Below are 16183 nucleotides of genomic sequence, written 5' to 3'. Positions count from 1 at the left end.
CTGTATTTAAGAAAGTGCAAAACCATGGATCATGGTTACAAGAAAGAGAGAAGCAACTAAGATTCCTGAGGATGTCAATAGATTGATAGGAGTATTCTCCCTCTCTCCTTTTGTCTCCTGTAGTCTCATGTGGATGACCTGTCCCTGCAATGGCAAAAGTTGTGAACCACTGGCTTAGACATCGAGGCTATTCACATGATGGGAGAAAATCGGGCTAGCGGAGGCTAGCCCAATTTTCTCCCATCGTGTGAACCACCGGTTTCAGCTGCGAGCCTGATGGTTCGCAAGCAGGTCACCCGCTTCTGTACCCCGGTGCTTAAACCAGGTTTGCAGACTGAGTGCTCCGCAAACCTGATTTAAGCAACCGTGAGTAGCTGCATCATGGCTCCATGCCATGGCTACTCATGAGTAGATTCCCGGTGGGAGGCTGAAAAGCAGCCTCCTGGCTCAGGGGTCTCTCCAGTATGCCCTGCGTACTTGCACAAGGCATACTGGACCTTCTGGGGGCTGCGTGGCCCCCGATCCTTCCATCCCCCGCTGGCTCCGTCATGGAACGGACAGTCATGTGGGCGGCTGATCCAGCTGCCCAGGGCTCCCGCCCTGCTCTTCTGTGGGGAGAGCGGGCTTAGCCCACTCTCCCTGCTTACCTTTACAAAGTGGGTCTCACTGATCGTGACACCCGGCTCATCATGTCCCACCAAATTGCATTGTGGCCTAAATTACATTAGACTGCTCAACTTGGGCAACAAAACTTAGACACAACTATAACTCATAAAAATCAGAAGAACAACAGAATAGCTCTTCAAGAGAACCCTGAACAAGTCAATAGAGTCTTTCTAAACCTTTGAAAAGAAAAACCTGTGTGATTTTAGAACTTTCCTAACCAGCTTCTGGAAAAGCTTCTCCACACAATTTATGCCATGGCTTTTAGCAAGAGCTTTGGAATTGCATTGAGCTCCCAAAGATATTTGGGTATTTCTTTCTCAAAATGCTGTCTCCCAAATCCCTTTGCAAGGCCAGTTTGCATTTCAATCAAACTGAAGTTGTTTGCTGATGAGGTAGGGTTTTTGGCAGTCAAATTGAATTTTAGGGGGATCTCTCCCACAGAACCCCTGTTTAAAATTCTTCTAAACTAAAGGACACACAACTTTGAAAATTCAATTAACACAAGAATCCAGAATTCCAGAGGGAGGATGTGTGTGTGTGTATGTGTGTGTGTGTGTGTGTGTGTAAATGGGGGTTAACTCACTCATTCTAGGGCTAGCACTGGCAGGCAGCAGATAAATTTATTAATCCATTCCAGGCTGGTGCACTTTTCCTACATTCCTAAAGCAAGCAGCTCAGAGTAGCTAGCTGAAAAGATACATGTATTTTATTTGTTCATTAGCATTCTCCCTTATCTGTGCTAGCCAATTCATCTACTTAATTGGATGAACAATGGCCATTTCAGTACTACTTCTAAGAATTATTCCACCCGTTATCTCTTAGGCAGGGGTTGCTCCTCCCAGACCAATTTGCTTTGACAGGTCTATTAGCTGGCTTTTCCTCAATAGGCATGGGCGGGTATGTCCTGTTTCGGTTTGTTGTCTAACCTGAAGGCATGCTGCCAACCTCAACCTGTGATCAATGACTAGTTCGTGCCGACTCAAGAGGTGAAAGGTTCCTGGGGACTATAATCCCATAGCCCCAGGCTATTAGTACATCTGACAGAGGGATGCTTCTTGCACTCCCCCCAAACATGGCATTCTGGGAACAACTCACATGCTGCTACTCGACCTCCAAGAGCTACTCCCTTCCCCTCTCACCAGCCTTGACTCAGTTCTCCTTTTCCGCTGGCTGAAAAGCCTTCCTACTTCCTGCACTCCACCTACACACACTTGCCCGCCACTGCCATTGCAGCGTGCATACTCCTTGACACTGCCCAGGCCAACACTGTGACATGCAATAGCAGCCCTTGGCAGAGCTGCCCCTTTGCCTGCCACCAAGCCCTGAGGAGGGTCCTCGAGCCACACGGGGAACCCCAAAAGGCAATAGAAGTCCTCAGAACTTCTGCTCAGCAGCCCCGGCTTCAGGCAGGTGTCAGGATTTCTGTGGCGCATTGGCCACTTTGGGAAACTGCCAGAGGGATAAATACAAAGCAATGCTCTTGGAAGCAAGAGAGGAGAGCTGGTCTTGTGGTAGCAAGCATGACTTGTCCCCCTAGCTAAGCAGGGTCCACCCTGGTTGCATTTGAATGGGAGATTTGATGTGTGAGCACCGCAAGATGTTCCCAATAAGAGTTGGAGCCACTCTGGGAAGAGCATCTAGGTTCCGAGTTCCCTCCCTGGCAGCATCTCCAAGATAGGGCTGAGAGAGACTCCTGCCTGCTACCTTGGAGAAGCAGATTCCAGTTTGTGTAGACAATACTGAGCTAGATAACCCAATGGTCTGACTCAGTATATGGCAGCCTCCTATGTTCCTAAGCAAGCAAAGCACACTTGGGTCTACTCCCAGGAGGAGTGGCTGGTGGCCATTACACATATAAAGACAACACTAGAACCAGGGGTCACCCCATGAAACTGGAGGTTGGGAAATTTAGGACCGGCGAGAGGAAGTACTTTTTCACTCAGCTCATAATTAATCTATGGAATTCTTTGCCACGGGATGTGGGTGATAGCCACCAGCTTAGATAGCTTTAAAAGGGGCTTAGACAGATTCATGGTGGACAGGTCTATCAATGGCTACTAGTCTTGGTGGCTGTGGGCCACCTCCAGCCTCAGAGGCATGACACCTCTCAATACGAGTTGCAAGAGAGCAACAGCAAGAGAGAGGCATGGACATACCTCTTGCCTGTGGGCTCCCCAGAGGCATCTGGTAGGCCACTGTATGAAACAGGATGTTGGACTAGATGGGGCTTGTGCCTGATCCAGCAGAGCTGAACTTATGTTCTTATCTCTTCCATGGCCAGTCACTGACAGCTGTGACCCCATCAGCGTATATGTGAAGCTGGGACTTTTTGTCCCAATATGTATCACTTTACAGTTGCTACCACTGAACCACATCAGCCATTTTGTCACCCAATCCCCCAGTTTGGAGATATCCTTTTTTACTTCCTCACAATCTGTTGTGGATTTCACTACCTTAAAAAGTTTAGTATCATCTGCAAATTTGGCCACGTTGCTACTTACCTAAACTTCTAGATCATTTATAAATACATTTTAAAAGCACTCGTCCCAGTAGAGATCTCTGGGGGACCCCACTTCTTACTTCCCTCCATTTAGAGAACTGGCCATTTTTACATACCCTCTGTTTCCTGTCCTGCGGCCAGTTACCAATCCACACATGTATGTGTCCCCTTATCCCATGACCGTTACATTTTCTGAAGAGTCTTTGATGTGCGACTTTGTCAGAAGCTTTTTGAAAGTCCAGGTATACTATGCAGTAGCAGAGCCAGGCAGTTATGCTCGCCCCACCCCCAGGATCACCGGCAGAGCCAACACTAAATCCCTCCAAGGTTTCTTGGCACCCTACTGGATCCAATAACCTTCTCAGGCAGACCATTCCAATGGGCCCCTTGCCCCTGCGAAGGTGGGGTGTGACTGTGAGCCCAACCTTAACCAGATGGTGGTCCATCCATGACAATGGGGAAATCACAGGAGTCCCCACCCACGGAACACTACCCTGATCAGAGTGAAAGACCAGATCAAGCGTGTGACCTGCAATGTGCGTCGGTCCCAAGACCCTTTGGGTTAGGCCCATAGTTGTCATGGCCGCTATGAATTCCTGAGCCACCCTAGACAAACTGGTTCCATAGTGGATATTGAAGTCCCCTAGCACCACAAGCCTGGGGGACTCCAACGCCAAACCTGAGACCAAGTCCATCAGCTCAGTTATGGACTCCATTGGGCGGTGGGGTGATCGGCACACCAACAGAAGTCCCAGTCTATCCCTGGTCCCCAAACATAGGTACACACATTCAATATGGTCAGACACTTCCACAGGGATCCTGGTCAGGGAGAGGTTATTCTTATAGACCCCAGCCACTCCACCTCCCCGCCCATGTCCCTGCACCTGTTCTTCAACAGAGTACCCTGGAGGGAGAAGCTGGGACCAGACTGGGCCACCAGCCTCCCCTAAACAAGTCTCTGTAATACATACCAGGTCTGCCCCTTCATCCAGAATCAAATCATGGATGATTTCAGGTTTATTCTGCACAGACTTGGCATTACAGAATAAACCTGAAATCATCCATGATCTGATTCTGGATGAAGGGGCAGACCTTAAAGGCAGGGAGAGCTTCTCCTGCCTGTGCTGCAAACGGAGCTCTTGCCATCTATTTACTATCTATCTATCTATTAGATTTATATACCACCCTTCCAAAATGGCTCAGGGTGGTTTGTAGCACAATAGAAACAATTAAAAAAAGTTAACAGAATCAAACTATTAAAACACAATAAAACCAATTAAACAGCTTTAAAACCCAGGAAATCAGGGCAGCAATTTAAAACAATTTAAAACAGTTTGTCAATCATTTAAAACCCTGGATGGCTAGGCCAAACAGATAGGTTTTAAGGGCTCTCCAGAAGGACAGTAATGATCTCAAATTACGAATTTCTGCCGGGAGTGCATTCCACATCTCAGGAGCAGCTACAGAGAAGGATCGCCTCTGTGTTGCCACTAGACAAACCGGTAGCCAAATGGATAAGACCGTGCAAAAATAATGATAATAGTAGCAATGGGGATCATGTAGAAGAAGGCACTCTCTAAGATAACTAGGACCTAAGCTGTTCAGGGCTTTAAAGGTAATAACCAGCACTTTGTATTGCCCGGGAACATATCAGCATCCAGTGTAACTGTTTCAAAACAAGTCTCTCCGGGTTACCCCAGAGACCAATAAGAGTGCAAATATGGTCTCTCCGGGTTACCCCAGAGATCAATCTGGCTGCTGTATTCTGAACTAACGGAAGTTTCCGGACTACGTACAAAGACAGCCCCATGTAGAGCACATTGCAGTAATCGAGCCGGGAGGTTACCAGCTGATGCACCACTGTTTTGAGGTCATCCTCTTCGAGAAATGGGCGCAGCTGTCGAAACAGTCGAAGCTGAAAGAAAGCACTCTTGGCCATGGCCTCCACCTGAGATACCAGGGTGAGGCCTGGGTCCTGGAGTACTCCCATGCTGCACACCTGCTCCTTCTGGGGGAGTGTAACCCCATCCAATGCAGGAAGATCTAATTCACTCCTCAGATTCTGAGCCCCCCCCCTTGAGCACCTCTGTCTTGCTTGGATTCAGCTTCAATTTGTTTTCCCTCATCCAGCCCATTACTGCCTGTAGGCAGGCATTTAGAGAATGAGTGCCATTTCCTGAAGATGAAAAGGAGAAGTAGATTGAGTGTCATCAGCATACTGATAACATCCAGCACCAAATCTCCTGATGACCTCACTCAGCGGTTTCATGTAGATATTAAAAAGCACTGGTGACAGAATGGAGCCCTGAGGGACTACATATAACAGCTTCTGTTTTAAGGAGCAACTGTCACAAAGTTCCATCATCTGAAATCTGCCCGAGAGATAGCAGCAGAACCACTGCAAAGCAGTGCCCCCTATCCCCAACTCCCCCAGGCGATCCAGAAGGATACCATGGTCAATGGTATCGAATGCCTCCAAGATATCCAGAAGGACCAGCAGAGTCACACTCCCTCTGTTGATTCCTTGGTAAAGGTCATCCATCAGGCCGACCAATGCTGTCTCAACCCCATAGCCAGCTCTAAAACCAGTTTGAAATGGGTCTAGATAATAAGTTTCCTCCAAGACTTCCTGGAGCTGGTTGGCCACCATCCTCTCAATCAACTTGCCCAACCAAGGGAGATTGGAGATAGGCCTATAACTGTCCATCGCTGAGGGATCCAGAGAAGGCTTCTTTAGAAATGGTCTAACCAATGCCTCCTTCAAACAAGGGGGCACCCTACCCTCCCTCAGTGATGCATTTATGATATTAACTAGGCCATCTCCAACAATCCCCCTGCTAGACAGAAGCAGCCAAGTCAGGCAAGGATCTGGAGAACAGGTGGTAGGCCACACCACCCCAAGCAGCTTGTCCACATCCTCAGGAGTCACAGATTGAAACTGATCCAATCTAATACTGCAAGAGGGATCGCTGGACACCTCCTCTATAGACCCTGCAAAAATAGTGGAGTCCATGTTGGCCCGAATACAGGAGATCTTCTTCGCAAAAAAATGGGGCTCCGCGGCCCCATTTGGGAGCTCAACCAGCCCCCGCTGCATCTGACGTCAGATGCCAGGGGCTGGCGGGGGGGGGGGGGGGGCTGAGGTGCAACCCCTGAGGGGTGACGGCCCGGGTCCTTTGAACCTGGTTGCCCAACTGTGGCTACGCCCCTGATAGTATGTCAACCGGATCACTCTTATCCACACACCTGTTGACACACTCTCAAAGAACTCCAAAAGCCTGGTGAGGCAAGATTGTGAGGCAGAATCCATGCTGGTTCTCCTTTATCAGTGCCTGTTCTTCTATATGCTGAACAATTTTATCCTTGTGAATGCTTTCCATCAATTTACCCGGCACAGATGTTAAGCTAACTGGCCAGTAGTTTCCCAGATCCCCCCGGATCCCTTTTTGAAAATGGGTGTTACTTTGGCTACTTTCTAGTCCTCTGGTACACTGCCTGATTGTAGGGATAAATTACATATTTTTGCAAGGAGGCCGGCAATTTCATATTTGAGTTTTTTAAGGACTCTTGGATGGATGCCATTTGGCCCTGGTGATTTGTTAATTTTTATTTATTCCGGGCAGTTTAGAACTCATCTCTTGTCATCTCTATCTGACCCAGTACTTTTGTCTCTATCCCTGAGTAGCTCAGTTCAGGCACAGTTATATAGCCGCCCTGAGCAGTATTGTGAGCCATCCTGAGCAGTAGTGTACTGGAGGGGCAGGGTATACAGATTTTACATAAAATAAATAAGTAAATAAATAAATATACTCAGTACACTCTGCCGTGAAGACAGATGCAAAGAACTCATTTAACTTCTCTTCAGCCTCCCTGTTCTGCTTAATAATCCCTTTCACTCCTTATTGTCTAATGGTCCAACCGCCTCCCTGGCAGGTTTCCTGCATCTGATGTTTTTAAAGAAGTTTTTGTTATTCCCCTTGGTGCTTTTAGCCAAATGTTCCTCAAACTCCCCCTCAAACTCCCCCCCCCCACACAGTCTCCTTTCACTCCTTTTGCCAGGGTTTGTGTTCTTTTCTTTTCTGAATTTACCCAGTCTGTGTGTGGGTAATTGATGTTGTTATTTAACATGCACTGCCCATGATTTTGTCAGCATAGGGATAGAACAAAACCATAAGGCAATCCCTTATTATCTCCTTTAATTTATTTTGCCAGAATTTGTGTTCCTTTCTGTTCTGTTCATCTGGGCAGGCCTTCCAGTTTCTGAAGGAATTCTTCTTCCTCTTTATAGCTTCTTTGACTTTACTTGTTAGCCATGTTGGCATCCTCCCAGACTTGGCGGTACCTTTCCTCCTTTTTGGTATACATTCTAACTGGGCTTCTGTTATGGTGGTTTTGAGTAAGCTCCATGCATTCTGGAGCAAAGTGACTCTCCTGATTTTCCCTTTCAGTTTTCTCTTCACCAAACTCCTCATTTTAGAGAAGTTTCCTCTTCTGAAATTCAAAATGTCTGTGTTAAGACCTCCTTGGTGATTCTCTCCCCGCATGTATGTTGAATTTGCTCACACTATGGTCACTGTTCCCTAAAGGGTCGATGACACTGACATCTTGCCCCAGGTCCTGGGTGCCACTCAAGATTAAGTCCAAGGTTGCCTTCTCACTGGTTGGTTCCATGACCAACTGTTCTAGGGCACAGTCATTCAGCGTATCTAGAAATTTGACCTCTTTGTCCTTACCTGACTGTGAATTTACCCAGTTATATGTGTGTAATTGAGGCCACCCATTATTACAGCTCTCTCTCACCCAGGCGCGGAGGGAGGCTGGCAGTAGTCCATGTTTGGCTGCCATCGCTGGCCCCACCCCCGTATCTGATGTCAGATGTGGGGGCATGGACTCCCTGCAAAATGGGGCCACGCAGCACCATTTGGAAGGGAGACTGGCCCACGCTGCATTGGGCCAGAGCACCCCTCCCTGCCCTTAAAATCGTGTGGTGATTTTTCAGACTGCTATTTAGTTAAAAGCAACAAGCAAGCACACATTTGCTTTGGAAAGAAGTTGCTGCAGAAGTTCCTTGTGTACACACTCACCCACAAACGCACCCTGTTGTCTCTTCTATAAATGCCACAGCATGGGTGGCATTTCTGCACCAGTCAGGCAGGAATTGCCATCACACCAGATTAGCCACCTAGACAGATGAACAGACAGGTGAGTCAGTATGCAACCCAGGCTCTTTGTCTCTCTTGATACTCAGCTGTAGGCATTTCCCTAAAAGCAGAGCTGCTGCCAGAAGGACTGCCCCATCTAAATTAATGCCATGGACCTGGGTGTGTCCTTTTCGTATGCTGGACACCATGATGATCTTAGATGCCCCTGCCATCCAAGCCAGAAGGCAAGATGGGAAGCAGGGGTCTTGCAATGGTGGAGTGGGGGTGGCTGGGGAAGAGAGTCTTTCTAAACATAGGCTCAGGTGGGGTAGGTTCATCCTGTCAATCAAGGACCAACAGGGCATTTGAGCCTTCAGATTAGGCTATGCTTACTGTTGGGTCCCTTGATCACAGAGCAGGAGTTCTGAACTGTGAAGCTATGACAGCTGCTCCAGGTGGTAGCGATGCCGTTCAGACATGCAGCCTCTTCCTGGGAATGGCCAAGTGGCCAGGGCTGGAATGACAGCCTGAGGATGAGGCTGTCTAGAAGTCATGGTCTCTCAACTGGGAGCCCCCTGTGCCCACAGGTGGTTGCACCCCTGTGAGGAAAAACCAGACTGCATATGCTCAGCAGATGCTTTCTCTTGTCTTCCTTTCTCGGACACGGTGACTCCCTGGAGCTGGAGAAGCCCGACATTGAAAGCAGATGGCCAGACCTGGTCGGTGCTGAACCCTACAACCGCCCCATGGCTGATGCCTGGTGGGGTGGGTTGGCAGGATCCCACCTGCAATAGGGCTCTAACCTTGGAAGTGCCACCATTTCTCCCATCAGTGCAAATCCCTCAAAGGAGACCACGAAGTGGCTAGAATTCTCCCGCTGTATCCAGCAGCTATTAAAGATACCAGCAATGTTGTCCCAGGTTAGATCTGGAAAGCTCATCCATGGGCAGGAGTTACTGAGCTCTTCCAGACAGTAATATATTCCAAATTCAGACCAAATCACAATGAGGATAAAATGAGCGATCCACAGCAGGGATAAGGACATTGCATCATATTCTTAATGCCATCTGCTGATGATTTGTGGCAATCTGTAAATAAATGGTGTCTTTGCAAATTAAAATGAAGAGAGATTGAAAAGATACTGCAGTAAATTGCCAGCAGAAGGCACTAGGCATATTGCATGGCATCCTCCTTCAGATTCCTCCTTTTACTCCCTGCAATGTACGCTGAAGTTGGCATAGATCAGCCTCTGGAGAACTCATTCACTGTCTGTGCTTCTCTCAGCTCCAACTCCCCTCTTGCTCTCCTCAGAGGAAGAGGAAGATGGGTTTTCCAGCCTTCTGCAGACTTGCCTTCCTGAGCGTCCTCCTTGCTGCTCCTTTCCCAAGGGTTAAGTTCGTGCAGCCTCCCTTGGACATGACACTCAGATCCCTGTTTGGACTTCACCTATTGGCATGCTTCGCATAGAGGCATACATCCCCCCGCCACCCTGTGTGTAGGTCTCCTTGCAGAAGCCTCTCTAAAGGCAAAAAGGTATTTTTAAAAACCCTGGCAGCAATTCTCTCTTCAGGAGAGTAACTGCATTACCTCCAGGAATCTCTTCAAAACAGGAGGACTCTCTGCCTTCCCTTCAGCACCAGAAACCCGTTGCCTCTAGGCTTTGCTCACATCCCCTCCCTTTGCCCAACTCTATGCACCCATTCATCTTCCTTCCTCTGACTGGCTTTTTCTTCTGTCTCCCTGAGCAGGAGCTGAACCCACATCCTGCTCGCAGGGATGGCTGCAGTACCAGGGCAGGTGCTATGGGTACCTGTCCAACCTACGCAACTGGGCTGAGGCAGAGGTAAGTGCATAAGGGCCTCCCTTTTTCTGTGCCATCTGAGTGTGTCTTGGCTCCAGTGAGTCACATGTGCTTCTTGTTAATTGCTTCGTCTGAATGTGGGTCTGGTGAGGCAGCAAGGCAGGCTGGAGGCAGGAGCTCTGATGGAAGCTGTTGAACCAGCCAAGACCTGGCAATCTTGCAGGGGCCCCACACCTTCCTAAGTTCTAGAGCATGCTCCTCCTGGAAAGTCACTCAGGCTGGTTCCCCCTCCTCCCAAGGAGACTCATCCCTCCACTCTGGCCCAGTGCTGCTTCTGCTCCTGCGGACCTGGAGACAGTGGAGAGGGCTCTTGGGGTGGGGTGGGGGTGGCATGGAGCTCCACTAAGGGCCCCTGGATCCTCGGTGCTGGGTCAGTATCCAGATGAATTGCTGTGCACTCATATGCTTTATAAGCAATTTCCCTTATCATCAACCCACTCACTTTTGAGCTCTGAACCCACCAATGGTGCTTCTCTGGGCCATGTGGTCACCTCAGGATTCACTGTGGCCAAACATCCACTCACTGCTTGGCCTGCAAGAAATAGTTCCCCTGGGCTAGGGCAGGAGGGAAGAGAGTTGCCCTGAGCTGAAGATCCTGCTCTGCACAGTGGAGAACAGAATTCCCTTGTTCTGCTCCATCCCGCGAGCGGGTGAGCAAAGTCTCTTGGGAGGCATCCTGGAATGGAGGATGACCAGTAGGAAGGCAGCAGAGGGGCAGGTCCAGATAGCCACTTTCCAGGCAGCTGGTCGGAGCCAGCTACTGCAGGACCTAGGAGAGCTCCCAGGGATAGCAGGTGTGGAGCTAACAAAGTTCAACCCTCAACGGTGTCCTTTTAGCCTTGAGCAGGGTCTGATGACGCCCCCTGGCCCAGTGGGTTCAATGCCTGCTCCATGAGATCAAAGTTTGTTGGTCAGTTCAGAAAACCAGTTAAGTGGTCAGGTTTAGCAGCTTCATGTGGCCATTATCCATTGATTCCCACCCCCTGCCCTGCCATTTCCTGACCTCTTAAGAAACCTTGTCTCTTTTCCTCTTCCAGATCGCCTGCCAGAGCTATGGCTGGCGTGGCCACCTGGCCTCTATTGTTAACGATGAGGAAGCAGCCGAGGTGGCCAGCTACATCCAGACCAATCACCAGAATACAGCTAATGTCTGGATTGGATTGCATGACCCCCAGAATGTAAGTACTGCTCTACTGGCTTTTTATTTTTAAATGTAAACTGCTTTCCTAGAACTGAATGCAAAGCTGTGAACAGATACTGCACACTAAATAACCGATTGAACTGACTTTTGTAAACTGCCTAGAGCCAGTGGGAGTGGTATATAAATATGACAGATTGATCTGCTGAATCCCAGAAGGCAGAACACTGGTTGCATAAGATTCCCAGTGGACAAGGAGGGGGTCTGTGCGTTGCACTACTCCTGGCACCCTCTCGCTATAAAAAAAATTATTCTGCAATGAATTTAAGAATAAAGTATGTGAAATTTCATGATGAAACTAAATTGCACATGTTTATTTTGTTTAGGTGGTGGTGGTTGGTTGTCAGGCAGGCAAATAGGGTGTATAATGGCTATAGATGTCACAAAGCCATGCCGGTTCCCAAAATCTGAGAGGCAAAGCAATCATATTCCCCCGTAGCATTTCTTAAGGGGAAGGAATATTTCTGGGTCTCTCTACCAGCTGAAAAATACACTCAGTCTCCTCAGTCTCAGCTTTGCCTCTTGCACCTCTGCCAAAAAAGAGATTCAGGAGCAGATCCATAAATCTTTATTGTTCATTGGCAAATAAACATAAGAAGAGTCCTGCTGGATCTGACCAAAGGCCTGTTTTGTTCAGCATCTTGTTCCCCATGGTGGCCAAGCAGATGTCTCTGGGGAGCCCACAAGCAGGCCATGATGAAGGCATGGCCCCTCTCCTGATGCTGTTCCCCTGCGACTGGGATTCAGAGGTAGCCTGCCTGTGACCTAGAGGTAGCATATAGCCATCCAGACTAGTCCTCTTTGAATTAGTCTAAGTCATCTAAGTTAGTAGCTATCTCAACATCTTGTGGCAGTGAATTCCATGGATGAATGGTGTGCCATGTGAAGAAGTGCTTCCTTTTCTTTCTTCTAAATCTCCTGCCACTCGATTGCACTGGATAACCCTGGTTCTAGTGTCGGCGAAGAGGGAAAATTATCCATCCCTTTTCTCCAGACTGCTGATACTTTTAGAGGTCAACATCAGCCTCTGCAATGCTATGCTTCTTTGTCCCCCTCCACCTTAGTCGCCTCTTTTCCAAACCAAAGAGCCCCAGATGCTGTAGACATGCGTCGTAAGGAAGGCAGGTGCTCCAGGCCCCTGATCACCTTGGTCTCCCTCTTCTGCAGCTTGTGCAGAAATGTTGGTACAGTGACCTGAAAAGAAGCCCCATTCCCGCCCCGCTATCAGTGGGAGTCAGTCCTGAGTCAACGGGCTTAGGCTGAGCCAGAGCCCTACTCCAGGAAGACCTTGGTTCCGTTACCAAACGAGCTCCCAAGAAAAACATACAAATGAATAAAGGAACAAAGGGAGGCAGAAGGTCCTTAACACAATACAAAGTTTAGGTTGCGTGATGAGAAGGAGCCGTAATGGAGACATTCAGGATTCTGAGAGTCAGAACCAAAGACTTCCAGTAGTTCCATCAAGAATCTTTCCCAAGGTCTTTCTCTAGAAGAATAAGGTGAGGTGATTTTACCCATCCTTCAGCCCAACAGCACTGCTATGCCTGCCTCTTTACGCCCCCCCCCCCCAATTGCCTTCCGCCCTTGACTTTGCAATCTGGCCCTGGGCTTGAACCGCCAAGTAAGCTCTGCAGTCTCTTCCTTTCCGTGCACAACGCAAAACCCTTTGTCCTGTCAACACAGAACAGGGAGTGGAAATGGACGGATGGCTCCATATCCAGCTATGAGTCTTGGAATGCTGGAGAACCCCACAATCTGAAGAATGACTGCGTGGAGCTTGGGGCGGCTTCTGGTGAGTCCAGTCAGCGAGTGTATTTCTTTCTTTCTACATTTGCATCCTGCTCTTCTGCCAAGGAGCCCAGAACAGTGTCCATGGTTACGTTGATCCTCACATAACCCTGTGAGGCAGGTAGGTTAGGCAGAGAGAGACGTGTCTGGCCCAGACGTGTCTGGTTTCTTGATATTCAAAATCAGGAGGTTGTCTTAAATTCAGAGTCCTGCTCCTTTTGGGTAAATGTGCAGGTATAACCACCTATATTTAACCTCTACTTTTAAAGGGGTCATCTTAAATTCAGAGTCATCTTCGCTTCAAGTAAATACTGTATTGATCACAGGGCTGCAAATTTTGACTGGCGAATCAGTTCGCTTAACTTATGAAAACTCATTGTAATGTAATCAACAAAAAGAGCATCCCTGACTGATTGGGAAGCAGACACAAGCAAGACATCTGTAATGATCTTGTCATACTTGATAAGCAAATACTTGTAAAAATCCAGATGTGGAGTGCCATTTAGAAGAAGCGTTTCTAAGATTAGGTCTGCACATCACTGAATTACTCGACTAAAACATATGCAATTAGGATTTCTATAACTGGGTAGCCTAATAGAGTAGGCTAGAATAGGGCATATAACCCTATTAGGGCTGGGAATATCCCTTATGGGAACTTCAGTTAAAAGGCTCTGACATCCTCAAATGACTTTTCTAGAAAATAAAAACCTTCTTGTTTGCCAATACCTTGGAACTCTCCTTCTGGCACCAGGTTTGGTAGCTGTGACATAAGAAACATAAGAACATCCTGGCTGGATCAGACCCAAGGAAGCCCATCTAGCCCAGCATCCTGTTTCACTCAGTGGCCCACCAGGGGTTGAGGGCATGCCCAATGTTGCTGTTGTCTCAGCCTGTCTCCTCTTCCCCATGACCTCCTCCCTGGGACACAAGGGGAGAGGCATTTCCCCCACAGCATCTGCATCTCTCAGAAATGGCTGGAGTGCGGGAGCATCAGACTCTGTTTCCCTTTTGCCTTCTAGGCTATCTGCTGTGGAATGACGAGAACTGCCAATCAAAGCGTGCCTTCCTCTGCATGTACCGCCTCTAGTGCCAGCCCTTGCCCTTCTTGGTCTCTCCAGAGGGAGGAGCTCAACATCTGTGGAGAGGCCACTAAGAAGATACCTTCAGAAAAGGAAGAGGGGGCGGGGCCTGTCCTGCAAAGAATTCAGAATTCATATAGTGCTCTTACTATATGGTAACATCAGCTCCCTATAGATTGATTGAGATGTGAAGTCTGTTGTTAATGTCCTCTGCCTGTTGATGGTAGTGTGAATGAATTGATCTTGATTTTGGTCAGCGACCAGAAATTGATTGTAGTAAAACGCCAATAAACTCCATCCTTATCTCTCTGTGCATGAACAAGGTCTCTTATCCTTCTCCTATAGTCCCACATTTCAGCCCACAGGAGACCAGTCTCCTTTTCCAAAATAAATGGAGGATGTCTTTGCAAACACGGGCCAGACAGACTCTAATCTCTGCAAGGGAACCCCAGTGTCCCAGCCATCCAGCACCCTGTCAAGATGTGGAACATAGGAACATATGAAACTGCCATATATGAGTCAGACCATTGGTCTATGTAGCTCAGTATTGTCTTCACAGACTGGCAGCGGCTTCTCCAAGTTTGCAGGCAGGAATCTCTCTCAGCCCTATCTTGGAGATGCTGCCAGGGAGGGAACTTGAAACCTTCTGCTCTTCCCAGAGTGGCTCCATCCCTTGAGGGGGAATATCTTGCGGTGCTCACACATCAAGTCTCCCATACATATGCAGCCAGGGCAGACCCTGCTTAGCTATGGGGACAAGTCATGCTTGCTACCACAAGACCAGCTCTCCTCTCCTTGGACCGCCTTTCTTGTGAGGCAGGCACTCTCTCCCTTGACATGGTTCCTCTCCATTGACACATGCTTATGGAGGAGCGGTTTGATAGCTCTGACCATGACCAAGGGTTGGGTGCTGCTCCTCCAGGACATGGCTACCTATGACTCCACTGACCTCACCTGAACCAGTAGTGAGAGGGAAACAGCCTGGGGGCAGGGGATTGAACTGAATGTTTGGCTCTGCGTGAGGTACAAAAGCACCTGTCCCAGGGATCTGAAATGCCCTGCAACAAAGCTTCCTTCAGAGGAAAGTTACTCTTGATCCAACTCTTTCTAGAACAGCAAAACTAACTAGCACTTCTTGTGTTCAGCCCCATAGTGGCAGGTGCTATACAGTAAGTACAGACTTTCTTGAGATGGGCCAGGATAGAGAAAGTTGTCCAGGGCCTGCTTCCCTTTGGGTACAGAAGCCATTCTCCTGTTTAGAAACAAAAGCTGGTTCTGTGTCCATCCTGGGGGGTCTCAGGGTCAGCCGCCCTTAGAGCTCTGGATCAGAGCATAAGACCAAGGTGGCCCATCTCATCCAGCACACTCCTTCCATCAATGGCCAACCAGAGGCCCAAAGGAAAACCCACAGGCAGGGGCAGGAAGGCCAGAGTCCTCCACATTGCGCCACCAAACTGCCGTCCTGTAACCAGAAGGTTACAAGTTCGATCCTGACCAGGGGCTCAAGGTTGACTCAGCCTTCCGAGGTCGGTAAAATGAGTACCCAGAATGTTGGGGGCAATATGCTAAATCATTGTAAACCGCTTAGAGAGCTTCCAGCTATAGAGCGGTATATAAATGTAAGTGCTATTGCTATTGCTATTGCTATTGCTTAGATTCGGCCCCTCACTCTCCCCCTGCTCAGGCAAATCTCCCCTTTTGTGCTGAAGGATTTCCCCTCTATTATTCTTCCTAACCTTTTAACTGCGGCCAGCAATGGACTTTTGGGATGGCTGGGTCCACTACAACAGCCCTTCAAAAAGCAAGCAAGCAAGCAAGCAAGCAAGCAAGCAAGCAAGCAAGCAAGAAAAAGGTATGTGGAAAGGCTTAGAGGCATGTTGTGGAGACAATCAACAATCTTCTAATTTGTTTTATAACACGGAAATTTAATTTTAGAAAAATTGGTTCAAT

At 48.4% G+C, this 16183-nt stretch overlaps 1 protein-coding gene across 1 annotated transcript in view; it reads left to right on the top strand.

Annotated features, from left to right (window-relative positions):
* LOC128326280 (C-type lectin BfL-2-like) overlaps positions 1-14545 on the top strand; it is a 28314-nt gene extending 13769 nt beyond the window's left edge. The window contains exons 3-6 of the mRNA XM_053252838.1: positions 10056-10150; positions 11206-11346; positions 13050-13158; positions 14174-14545. Coding sequence (XP_053108813.1) covers positions 10056-10150; positions 11206-11346; positions 13050-13158; positions 14174-14241 — 413 coding nt within the window. The 3' untranslated portion in view covers positions 14242-14545. The remainder of the gene's footprint in view (positions 1-10055; positions 10151-11205; positions 11347-13049; positions 13159-14173) is intronic.
* Positions 14546-16183: the final 1638 nt, after the last annotated feature.

Source organism: Hemicordylus capensis, chromosome 5 (genome assembly GCF_027244095.1).
Source record: "Hemicordylus capensis ecotype Gifberg chromosome 5, rHemCap1.1.pri, whole genome shotgun sequence".
Taxonomy (NCBI): domain Eukaryota; kingdom Metazoa; phylum Chordata; class Lepidosauria; order Squamata; family Cordylidae; genus Hemicordylus; species Hemicordylus capensis.
This window is presented reverse-complemented; position numbering and strand designations above follow the sequence as displayed.